This window comes from Ambystoma mexicanum, chromosome 5p (assembly GCF_040938575.1).
Source record: "Ambystoma mexicanum isolate Mex_15411 chromosome 5p, UKY_AmexF1_1, whole genome shotgun sequence".
In the NCBI taxonomy this organism is placed as follows: Eukaryota; Metazoa; Chordata; class Amphibia; order Caudata; family Ambystomatidae; genus Ambystoma; species Ambystoma mexicanum.
In genome coordinates, this window is record NC_090930.1 from 69,840,513 (window position 1) to 69,853,278 (window position 12,766).

Genomic DNA, 12,766 nt, shown 5'->3' on the forward strand with positions numbered 1-12,766 from the left:
TTCCTCAGTCTGCCCCAACTCTATGGTTTCCCATCCAGCTTCTTCAGTCAGCTCCTCTCTATGGTTTCACTCCAGCTTCTTCAGTCTGCCCCTCTCTATGGTTTCACATTCAGCTTCTTCAGTCAGCTCCTCTGTATGGTTTCATATCCAGCTTCTTCAGTCAGCCCCTCTCTATGGTTTCACATCAAGCTTCTTCAGTCAGCTCCTCTCTATGGTTTCACATTCAGCTTCTTCAGCCAGCTCCTCTATAAGCTTTCTCCCCCAGCTTCTTCAGCCAGCTCCACTCTAAGCTTTCTCCTCCAGCTTCTTCAGTCAGCTCCTCTCTATGGTTTCATCTTCAGCTTTCTGAGACCACCCCCTTTCAATGGTTTTGCCTGCAGCTTCTTGGGTCGCCCCTCTCTATGGTTTCACATCCAGCTTATTCAGTATGCTCCCTGTCTGTGGTTTCACCTCCAGCTTCTTCAGTCAGCCCCTCTCTATGGTTTCACCTCCAGCTTCTTCAGTCAGCTCCTCTCTATGGTGTCACCTCCAGCTTCTTCTGTGGGCCCCCTCTATGATTTCACAGCCAGCTTCTTCAGTCAGCCCCTCTCTATGGTTTCACCTCCAGGTTCTTGATCCACCCACTTTCTATGGTTTCACCTGCAGTGTCTGCAGTCAGCCACTCTCTATGGTTTCACATCCAGCTTCTTCAGCCATCCACTCTCTATGGTTTCGCCTCCAGCTTCTTCAGTGAGCCCCTCTCTATGGTTTCACCTCCAGCTTCTTCAGTCAGCCCCTCTCTTTGGTTTCACACCCAGCTTCTTCAGTCTTCCCCAACTCTATGGTTTTGCCTCCAGCTTCTTCAGTCAGCCCCTCTCTATGGTTTCACCCCCAGCTTCTTCAGTCTGCTCCCTCTCTACGGTTCCACCCCCAGCTTCTTCAGTCAGCCCCTCTCTATGGTTTCACACCCAGCTTCTTCAGTCTTCCCCAACTCTATGGTTTCGCCTCCAGCTTCTTCAGTCTGCCCCCTCTCTATGGTTTCGCCTCCAGCTTCTTCAGTCTTCCCCAACTCTATGGTTTCGCCTCCGGCTTTTTCAGTCTGCCCCCTCGCTATGGTTTCGCCTCCAGCTTCTTCAGTCTGCCCCCTCTCTATGGTTTCGCCTCCAGCTTCTTCAGTCTGCTCCCTCTCTATGGTTTCGCCTCCAGCTTCTTCAGTCTTCCCCAACTCTACGGTTTCGCCTCCAGCTTCTTCAGTCTGCTCCCTCTCTATGGTTTCACCCCCGGCTTCTTTACTATGCTCTGTTCTCGGGGTTTAGTACCCTATATTCTTTGTCCTGCACCATCTCTATAGTTTCTCTTCCCAGCTTATTTCCACTGCTCTCTGTGATAAGGTCTTCTATTTGTGTTTTGTTTGTGCTCGATGGGGTGGTCACAGTCTGTAGTGTAAGGCTGGGTCCAGAGGCAGTATAACGGGGGACTTGCCTGTCCCATTAAGGGATCGCCCAGTGTGTTGTGCAGTGGTGGTCTCATGCCAGTATTCTTTTGCACTATGTACTCTGAGCAGTGGGGTAAGAAAGGCATGTCTAAAGGACTCCCCATCGCTGGTTTGGCTGCTTGAGTCCGGTTCTGAAGCATGGAGGGTGGTGTGGATGCCGCATACTGTTAGAAGAGCGTTGCAGGAGCACTGACTGCCTACTAGCACTTGATCCACACATGCCAATTACAAGATGGCATGCAAGGATTATGAAGGCTCGTCCAATTATGCAGCAGGGCTGTGGGCCCACGGCTTTTCCAGCTGTACACAATCAAGCAACCCCAATGAACCAGTCACCACTTGTGGAAGAAGGCTGGGTGGCCCGGAGAAAGGAAAATGGGCAGGCGAGGGTACAAGAAGGAAGGCTGGAGGGAACATCAAGGAGCTTCTGAGAACTTGGGAAGAGGAGGTGGGCCGAGGTTGTGAGGAAGAGAGGGGGGGTTGGCAGGAGTTGCAAGGTGGTGGTGGTGGAAAGAACATCCGAAAAGGGATTGACTGGAGTTTTGATAGTTGTGAGAAGAGGGTTCAGAGAAGTTGTGAGGAGGGAGAGAATTACAGTGGACGTTGCATGGAAAACCAGGGGAAAGACGAGAGGAGTATAGTAGAGGAGACAATAGGAATCCAGGAGAAGAATATGGGAAAGATTGAAGATAGGGCCGCGGTGGTACACTCGTAGAGAAAGAAGAGTAAGGAGGAGAGAGGAGGAGAAGGACAGGGCCCTTAGGAACCACACTGTTGTGAATCGTTGATTAGGAAGGGGAGATCAGGGATTTCGTGGGACCAACCTAGGGTGCAAGGCCCGGGAAAGATAACAGAGAGACCCAGGCTTGAAGCCAGAGTAAGAGAAGTAACTGAGACACAGCAAGGGCAAAGCGGAAGAGAGGCCCCTCTCAGTGTGAACTCATTTCTGGTCATTTGGGAAGTAGATGGGGTCAGAATGGTGGGGAACAGAGCCAGTCTGTGGCTGAGATGTGCTGAACAAGCCAAAGGAACGCCGGCTAGTCTAACAATTCCCGGGTGCAATTGTTCATCTTTCCCGAACCCCAGATCCAGACCGTGCAAGGACTGGTGTGCAGGTAAGCATGCACCTGGAGGGCCTTGTGATAGGCCCTCTGCATTAACTAGAATGAGAAGTAGATGAGAAGACCCTCCAGAACCAGATCACATGAAAGAAGCTAAAACCCCATGAATCTGGGTGACTTTGAAAGCACTGGTCTCCCCGGGAAGGCAAACGAGATTGGATCCCACGGAAGGATCCCCAATTGGTGTTGTTGTCTATTGTGTTGATTTCCACAAGAGCCTCTGCAGTGGGTGTTGTTGAACTCTATTGCATTGAGCTTAAAGGAAGCGTATCCCGTGTTAGGCTGAGCTCATGGATAAGTTGCCCTTTGGCTATTGAGAAATTTAATTAAGTTAGGAAATACGAGAAGCCATCCTCCCGCTGTTGTTGGAAAGTGTTTTACGTTGCCTTGTATCAGTTATTTGGCCACAGCCTGTTAATCTATTGCATTCTTCCATCTTGCCTTGCCTTGCCTTCCCTCCATCTTGCCTTCCCTTCCCTCCATCTTGCCTTGCCTTGCATTCCCTCTATCTTGCCTTGCCTTCCCTCTATCTTGCCTTACCTTGCCTTCGCTCCATCTTGCCTTCCCGTCCCTCCATCTTGCCTTACCTTGCCTTCCCTCCATCTTGCCTTGCCTTCCCTCCATCTTGCCTTGCTTTGCCTTCCCTCCATCTTGCCTTGCCTTCCCTACATCTTGCCTTGCTTTCCCTCGATCTTGCCTTGCTTTGCCTTCCCCCCAGCTTGCCTTGCCTCCCCTCCATCTTGCCTTGCCTTGCCTTCCCTCCATCTTGCCTTCCCTTCCCTCCATCTTGCCTTGCCTTGCATTCCCTCTATCTTGCCTTGCCTTCCCTCTATCTTGCCTTACCTTGCCTTCGCTCCATCTTGCCTTCCCGTCCCTCCATCTTGCCTTCCCCCCATCTTGCCTTGCATTCCTTCCATCTTGCCTTGCTTTGCCTTCCCTCCAACTTGCCTTGCCTTCCCTCCATCTTGCCTTGCTTTGCCTTCCCTCCATCTTGCCTTGCCTTCCCTACATCTTGCCTTGCTTTCCCTTGATCTTGCCTTGCTTTGCCTTCCCCCCAGCTTGCCTTGCCTCCCCTCCATCTTGCCTGGCCTTGCCTTCCCTCCATTTTGCCTTGCCTTCCCTCCACCTCGCCTTGCCTTCCCTCCATCTTGCCTTGCTTTGCCTTCCCTCCATCTTGCCTTGCCTTCCATTCGTCTTGCCTTGCCTTCCCTCCATCTTGCCCTGCCTTCCTTCCATCTCGCCTTGCCTTCCCTCCATGTTGCCTTGCCTTGCTTTCACTCCATCTTGCCTTGACTTCCCTCCATCTGGCCTTCCTTCCTATTCCCTTCTTGAAGGAACTTGTTTCAGTCATTTGGCCACAGCCTGTTAATCTATTGCCTTCTTCCATCTTGCCTTGCCTTCCCTCCATCTTGCCTTTCCTTGCCTTCCCTCCATCTTGCCTTACCTTCCCTCCATCTTGCCTTACTTTGCCTTCCCTCCATCTTGCCTTCCCTTTCCTCCATCTTGCCTTACCTTGCCTTCCCTCCATCTTGCCATCCCACCATCTTGCCTTGCCTTGCCTTCTTGCCTTCCCTCCATTTTGCATTCCCTTCCCTCCATCTTGCCTTACCGTCCCTCCATCTTGCCTTGCCTTCCCTCCATCTTGCCTTGCTTTGCCTTCCCTCCAGCTTGCCTTGCCTTCCCTCCATCTTGGCTTGCCTTGCCTTCCCTCCATTTTGCCTTGCCCTCCCTCCATCTTACCTTGCCTTCCCTCCATCTCGCATTGCCTTCCCTCCATCTTGCCTTGCTTTGCCTTCCCTCCATCTTGCCTTGCCTTCCATTCATCTTGCCTTGCCTTCCCTCCATCTTGCCTTGACTTCCATTCATCTTGCCTTGCCTCCATCTTGCCTTGCCTTCCTTCCATCTCGCCTTGCCTTCCCTCCATCTTGCCTTGCCTTGCTTTCCCTCCATCTCGCCTTGACTTCCTTCCATCTTGCCTTCCCTCCTATTCCCTTCTTGAAGGAACTTGTTTGACATGCTCCATAGGAAACACATTTTAGATACTGACCCACAGGTTCCACATGGTCCACGTGGTCGACGAAATCTCTCTTTCCCAAGTAGATAGATAGCTGATTGGCGCGCAAACAAAAACACAATCCAAAACTGTTAGTGCGATTACAAGGGCACACTGCACAAAAACATAGCACACATGTTCTTCTAAGAACACACATTCTCTTGTAAGGATGCACATTTTCTTCTAAGATCGTGCATTGTCTCTAGTTTTCTTCTAGACCCTCACACTATACTCTCTATTGTTCATAAACCATGCCCTGTGTTCTCAGAGCATATATTCTAGTCTAAGAGCACTTGTTCTAGTCAAATAACACCTGCACTCTTCTAAGAATGCAGATCTTCTTTTAAGAATGCACATTGTGTTCGAAGATTGCACATCCTCTTCTAAGACCACATATTGCAATCAAAGAGCACACATTGCAGTCTAAGACCACACATTGCAATCTAAGAGCACACATTGCAATCAAAGAGCACACATTGCAGTCTAAGAGCACACATTGCAATCTAAGACCACACATTGCAATCTAAGACCACATATTGCAATCTAAGAGCACACATTGCAATCTAAGAGCACACATTGCAGTCTAAGACCACACATTGCAATCTAAGACCACGCATTGCAATCTAAGAGCACACATTGCAATCTAACAGCACACATTGCAATCTAAGACCACACATTGCAATCTAAGAGCACACATTGCAATCAAAGAGCACACATTGCAGTCTAAGAGCACACATTGCAATCTAAGAGCACACATTGCAGTCTAAGACCACACATTGCAATCTAAGACCACGCATTGCAATCTAAGAGCACACATTGCAATCTAACAGCACACATTGCAGTCTAAGACCACGCATTGCAATCTAAGACCACGCATTGCAATCTAAGAGCACACATTGCAATCTAAGAGCACACATTGCAGTCTAAGACCACACATTGCAATCTAAGACCACGCATTGCAATCTAAGAGCACACATTGCAATCTAACAGCACACATTGCAATCTAAGACCACACATTGCAATCTAAGAGCACACATTGCAATCAAAGAGCACACATTGCAGTCTAAGAGCACACATTGCAATCTAAGAGCACACATTGCAGTCTAAGACCACACATTGCAATCTAAGACCACGCATTGCAATCTAAGAGCACACATTGCAATCTAACAGCACACATTGCAGTCTAAGACCACGCATTGCAATCTAAGACCACGCATTGCAATCTAAGAGCACACATTGCAATCTAACAGCACACATTGCAGTCTAAGACCACACATTGCAATCTAAGACCACGCATTGCAATCTAAGAGCACACATTGCAATCTAACAGCACACATTGCAGTCTAAGACCACACATTGCAATCTAAGACCACGCATTGCAATCTAAGAGCACACATTGCAATCTAACAGCACACATTGCAGTCTAAGACCACACATTGCAATCTAAGACCATGCATTGCAATCTAAGAGCACACATTGCAATCTAACAGCACACATTGCAGTCTAAGACCACGCATTGCAATCTAAGACCACGCATTGCAATCTAAGAGCACACATTGCAATAATAGAGCACCCCTGCTCGTCCAGGGGCTCCTATTCTATGGCAAGATGCAATGTCTTCTTTTAGGCTCTCCTGCTCCATTCTATCAATCTTCTCCTCGGGTGCATTTTACAATGGTAAATTAAGGCTTTTCATTAGTGCCTGTAGCGCCTCCCTGCACAGAAGCAGCCCTAGTGACTAGCGCCTTCTTCTATGTACAAGAAGGTTCGAGATTATCCTGCTAAAATAAAGGTTCTCTGTAAAGTGCCCTACTTCTGTTGAGAGGTAGAGCCATGCTACATTTTATGTCATATTAATGGCCATTTCTATAGCGCCTTTCACCATTGACATGGTCTCAACGTACTGTATCACCTACTTACAACATGAACACAAATGCAGCGAGTAAAGAGATCAGGTTGGAGCCATTTTTTTGTCAACTTTCCACCAGATCTCGTTTGTATCTTTTTTGTGCCAAGTACCTTCAACCTCCAGAAAGCTAAACACATTCTCCATAGAAGGAAGAGCATGGCTGCGATATGCACAAGAGTCTGTTTGGGCAGCAGGAGAAAGGGCACAAGCTAAATATAACCACATGTTTTTATTTAGTGCTTCGTACGAGCTTCCAAGCGCTGTAATTATAAGAGTTATCACTGCCCCATTTAATGGCACACACGTGATCGCCTTTGGAGGGGTGGAGGGATGAAGACAGCTGTCTGGTGCGAGTGCTTGAACCCCTGATCTCTCTTGCCTGATAGGTCAAGGTGTGCGATTCACCATCTTGTGCACAATTCCCAGACATGGAAGGCACTCACCTTTGCATTTGGACATGTCTTCTTGTAAACTCTGCACAGAAAAAGAAAAAGAAATGCAGACTTCATCAGTTATGGAGAGCGTGAGTGAGAAAAGGCATGCAACTCCAGATCGCCATCTGCTAGCACGGGTGGACTGGGACCCAAAAGGGGCCCTGGAAATGTATTTCATAGTGGCCCCATATTACACTGGGGGAGCGAATACAGGGAGCCCCCTCCCGAAGAAAGGTTTGAAAAAATGTGTCCAAACGGTGACTTTCAAAGCAAATGTGTCCCAATACATCAATTAAATAGGTCTTGAACACAACACAAACATGACAAAAGATCTGTTAAAAGTCAGGAGTGACACACTGGAAGCTTGATATCGAATTCTTCACTTCAATACAGATGTGGGGAGAAGGTGAAATGGAAGGAAGGATATGGTGTGGGCAGGAGAGCGGATCAGGGTACCCTCACAATAGATGGCCATGGTGCAGAGGCCCACCGGGCAACCCCTACAGCTCCCTGTAGGCCACTCCACCACTACCTGCTAACAGCCGAGAGGTAACCGACCCTAATGACACCTCGAGGTGTAACCATGTCCTGCAGGAGGTCCTCAGAAGGTGTTCTGGTGTCAGCCATCTTGATGAACGGTTCCCAGAAAGCCGCACTGCTCTTCAAAATGGACACGTCAGAGTGTGGCAGACTCCTGTCAGAGGCTGGACGCGCTCGATCGGGGTGATTTGGGAGACAGATGGATGAATGGGCGGATAGAGGGATCCGTGAGAGGCGGAGAACGTGGGTGGCAGTGGGCATGAGATGCAGAAGTGCTTTATGAGTTGGTAGATGGCTGGGGGAGTGAGGGGGTTGCTGGATGAGTGGGTGAGTGAAGAGTGAATGAATGTGTGCTCGATGACATACTATATGGCTAGAAGTGTAGATGGAGTGCTGTTAGGTAAGAATTGGTTCAGTCACAATGTGTGAGACTACACAACACTTATCTGCTTGGTATTAGGTAACCCACCTTTTAGTATAGGTCTGTACTACACAAGATGGTAGAGTGACTGAGCAGCCAGGCCTATCTCAAGAGGGGTAAATGTGAGTTGTAGAGCTGTACAAATGAAATCCGTAACTACAAGTAACCAAGTAACACTTACACCCAAGGTTTCTGTTATAAATAGTTATTTATTTAATTAACATCAGTTTTTATATAAGCATTCTTTAAAAAGGCAATTTGTGTAACAAAGTAAATAGACTTAAAATTACTTTTCAGAATCAAAACATGTTAGTGGATAATCTTTGGATATTTTTTTATTACGAGTATATAATCACCGAAGTGTAAAAATCACTTCGGTGAATATATACTCGTAATAAAAAAAATAAAAAATAAAAAAAATAAAAAATAATAATCTTTGGATATGCTTCTTACACACTTCCTACACCCTGAGGTGACTTCAATCACAAGGACAGTAATGGCATTTATATATCACACTAGTACACTTTGCAGATTCCGAGGTTGTAGAAAGGAAAATCTTAGGGAACTAAAAGGGTTAGAACAGCTTCTCTGTTAATGCGAGGATAACTAAATCATCCAATGAAGTCTAGATACGCTTTTCCCAGCAGTGTCAGTAAACAACAAGCCAGCACCTATGAGGGACAAACAATATTAAAGTCAATGGAGATAGAGGTCTTCAGGGAGCCAGGACAGCTAAAGTCGTTTGTGAAACAGTCTATGGATCTGATGCACTTCTTAGATCAAAGTCCTGGAAGAGTGTCTGAAGTGCTGGAGAGTCCATGCTCACCTGCCAGAGTGTGCAATGGGCTGGATAAGTGCATGAATGTCAGGAAGAGTGTGTAAAGTGCTGGAGAGTCCATGATCACCTGCAAGAGTGTGCAATGGGCTGGATAAGTACACAAAGGTCTGGAAGAGTGTGTTAAGTGCTAGATACGTACATGAAGGTCTGCCAGAATGTGCAATGGGATGGATAAGTGCATGAAGGTCTGGAAGAGTGTGTAAAGTGCTGCAGAGTCCATGCTCACCTGCCAGAGTGTGCAATGGGCTGGATAAGTGCATGAATGTCAGTAAGAGTGTGTAAAGTGCTGGAGAGTCCATGGTCGCCTGCAAGAGTGTCCAATGGGCTGGATAAGTGCATGAATGTCAGGAAGAGTGTGTAAAGTGCTGGAGAGTCCATGATCGCCTGCAAGAGTGTGGAATGGGCTGGATAAGTACATTAAGGTGTGGAAGAGTGTGTAAAGTGCTGGAGAGTCCATGATCGCCTGCAAGAGTGTGGAATGGGCTGGATAAGTACATTAAGGTGTGGAAGAGTGTGTAAAGTGCTGGAGAGTCCATGATCGCCTGCAAGAGTGTGCAATGGGCTGGATAAGTACATTAAGGTGTGGAAGAGTGTGTAAAGTGCTGGAGAGTCCATGATCGCCTGCAAGAGTGTGGAATGAGCTGGATAAGTACATTAAGGTGTGGAAGAGTGTGTAAAGTGCTGGAGAGTCCATGATCGCCTGCAAGAGTGTGCAATGGGCTGGATAAGTACATGACGGCCTGGAAGAGTGTGTAACGTTCTGGGTGATTGCAAGAACATTTGGAAGAGCTTGCAAAGTTCTGGATCAGAGCAGAAAGGCCAGGTAGTGGTGACATTGACATTGGTGTCTGAAGGAATAGAAAAAGTGCCCTGATGAAGACCTGGTTAAAGGTCAAAACAAGTGTTGGCTGTTGAATTAAATATTGTGTGTGTGATCAGGAATATTAGTTCTGTGTTCATTGGATCAAATGAAAGACATTTGGGTGTGGCGCAGGTGGCTCATTGGCGCATCATGGAAAGTGCCTTAATGTAAGACTTTGGCTTTGAGTCTCACACCAACTTAAGCCTCTGATTGCCACCACTGTATATATATATTTGAATAATTGTCTGCATAAGAAAGAACATTTAATTCATAACCAAGGTTAGGTAGAGTGCAACTTGGTCTCAGCCCTCATTCTATGCCATAATAAAATATGTAAGAGTTTAGGAAAGGTTAGAAAAATACCTCTGTGTTCTCAGGAGAAGATGAGGTTTGGGGGACAAGCATCAGGAAAAGTGTTTGTGCACTGACCCATTGGATTGCAGGCCACGGGAATGTATACATTACATGAGATATCATGGTTCAAGTATGTCAGAAAACTATGTGGAATAGGGAGGTGAGTCCGTTGAAAGGCCCTTGTGGCAGCCCTGCCTCTACAGACTGTTTGGACCCAGGCCATCCTTATATGGTTGCACTTGGTAGCTTCGTCACAGATTCATCCATGCCAGTACCTCTGCGCTCAGTGTCCGCGCTGTGCCTTGCGTCATCACGGTATGCTGTGAATGATGCGTCGCAAGCCACAGAGTGGCACGGGTGTGCCACAGCAGCAGAAAGGAGTGCAGAGACAGGAGAGAGGGTCGTCTCTCCTGCGGCTCGGCCACAAATTGATTTTCATACTCCAGTTGTCTGCGCAGGAATTCACTACAAATATATACGTTCAAGAGCATAAGTAGTGCGCCATCTTTCCTTGGTGTTACCCCAGTACACCACATGTTTTCTACAGTGGTGATGAGGATGGGATTAAGAGGTTCAGCATTAGTTTCTCTCTCACGATCCGACAACCAAAGACACACCAACACGGAGAGGACAGACAGACAGTTATATCATCTCAAGACAACATGCAAAGAATCACTTTGCCGCCTACGTTTCTACAGACTGCCGGTGAGTCAGCCATCCCCTGGGCCCAATGGAAGTCCCAGCTCTGTACATATCTAGAAGCAATAGATGGGACTGAGTCTGCCTCAGAAAGAAAGTCTCTGCTGCTAAGAAACGCACTAGGCATCGAAGACAAGGAATTTTTGCATTGGCGGAAGTAGGCAGAACCCCGATGGGTCAGCACTATGTGGAAACACCAGCCAGATCAGAAACCAAATTGAGAAAGGTCCCAAAAATAGTCCCTGAACGCCAGAACTTGTACACCAGGCTGCAATCTGCACCTGAATCAATAGCTGATTACGTCAGTACACTCAAGCAATTGTAGCACCGTTTTTTCCAGACAGGTAAGGACGGATCTACTGGAGCAATCTTGAACGAACGCACAGGGAGCTCATCAGTGCACTGGTGTGAAAATCCATAGTCAGGGAGTCTAGTGTTACACCCAGAGTCTCATCATTCCGAAAAGGTATTTATGGTACAACCATCAATGCAAAACTGATTGTGATCCTGTTTTATCCTTGCTAATTTTCACAGAGAAGCCACCAACATCAACTCTGTTTTAGCACCATTTAAACCCACCCAGTTACCACACATCCAAGATTCGATCAGGCAGTAAGTATTATTGATCTTTTCTTGATCCGTAATAAAATCGCAAGATAGTTCAATCAATAACTGTGTATCGCCTGCAAAGTTGGAAGATAAGATATTATGTTCAGACAATAGGTAAAAAAGTGGCTTCATTTCTACATTGAAAAGAGAAGGTGACAAGCAGGTACCCTGGGGAACTCTGCTAGTCAGAGTCTCTTCCTCTGACGCTTTGCCTCCTCAGCAGATTTTAGATAGCCTGTTTGACAGGAATGATGAAATACAGGATACAGAGTTGGCAGTGAACCCCAGGTTTTTGCTTAATCTATTGAGCAAGATCTCGTGGCCCAAAAGATCAAATGCTGCAGATAGATCCGACAGCATAAGAATCCCCCTCTGTCAATGATGTCAAACATCTGTGACTGGAGGTCAAACAAGGTGACTCTGTACCATGACCAGGATGAAATCCTGACTGACGATGGTGAAGGCTATTAGGCTCTTCAATACAATGCTGAAATTGGCGTGTAGCCATTTTGTCCACCACTTTAAGTAAAATCAGACTTTCATGGCTTGCTGTGAAGCTACAGGAGTTCTCATTCAGAGTTAAATATGTACCTGGGTGAATCACTCCGCAGGCTGACTGTCCATCCAGACTCCCACTGCTTTACAAACCTGATGATGAGTGGGACGCAAATGACTATGTAGTAGCATTCATTTAGGATGCAGAAGAGCACACCATTACAGCAAGTCAATGGCTACAGCAGACCAGAGAAGACAGCATTCTGTGGCAAGTAGCTGAATATGTAAAAACTGGTTGGGCGACTGAAAATAATCTTCCAGTAAAGCTAGGTCGGTACAGCAAGGCCCAAACAGAGATCACAGAGAAAGGGGGACCAAAACGCACAATTGGCACGCTAATTCCACTCTAATGCTCCCGTGTAAGTTGTTATGATTAGTTGATAAAGGGCTCTTGTGCAGTACACTATCCAAATGCAGGCTTTGGGAATAATATTGGTGGCTGGGCATGGATGGTAGTTAAAGAAAATGTTGGTTAGGAGTATGCCCGACTTTCGGTGTACTCTAGTCCTAGAATTCTGGTGTTGAGTGGGCAGCGTAGCTAGTACTCCTGACCCCATGAAATACAAGAAATAACAGGTTGTGTTAGTTAATTGTGCTCGCCCCAACACATTGTTGCAAGTGCAATTGTCCAGTACTCTTTTTTTCAGTGTGCTAGCTTTACTTTAGTCCACTCTTAAGAAAATACAGCCAACACGTGTTTGGACATTATGGCCCTGATTCATGGAATTATTTGCGTGTAAAACGGAGATTTGCGTGCCATTCTGTCCGCAAATCCCCATTTGTCAAAAAGGAATTTGCAAATGCCCGTTTTACATGCAAATAATTCCATGAATCAGGGTCTAAGTCTTTTTCAAGGCAATGGTCACTGAATGGATGTCCCCATCTACCTTGGCGAGT

The 12,766-nt window shown here is 46.8% G+C and overlaps 1 protein-coding gene across 1 annotated transcript in view; it reads right to left on the reverse strand.

Moving 5' to 3' along the window:
* ARR3 (arrestin 3) overlaps window positions 1–12,766 on the reverse strand; it is a 309,162-nt gene that overhangs the window by 134,520 nt on the left and 161,876 nt on the right. The window contains exons 3-4 of the mRNA XM_069612469.1: window positions 7,001–7,031; window positions 4,643–4,703 (exon numbers count right to left, since the gene is read on the reverse strand). Of these exons, the coding sequence (XP_069468570.1) occupies window positions 4,643–4,703; window positions 7,001–7,031 (92 nt within the window). The remainder of the gene's footprint in view (window positions 1–4,642; window positions 4,704–7,000; window positions 7,032–12,766) is intronic.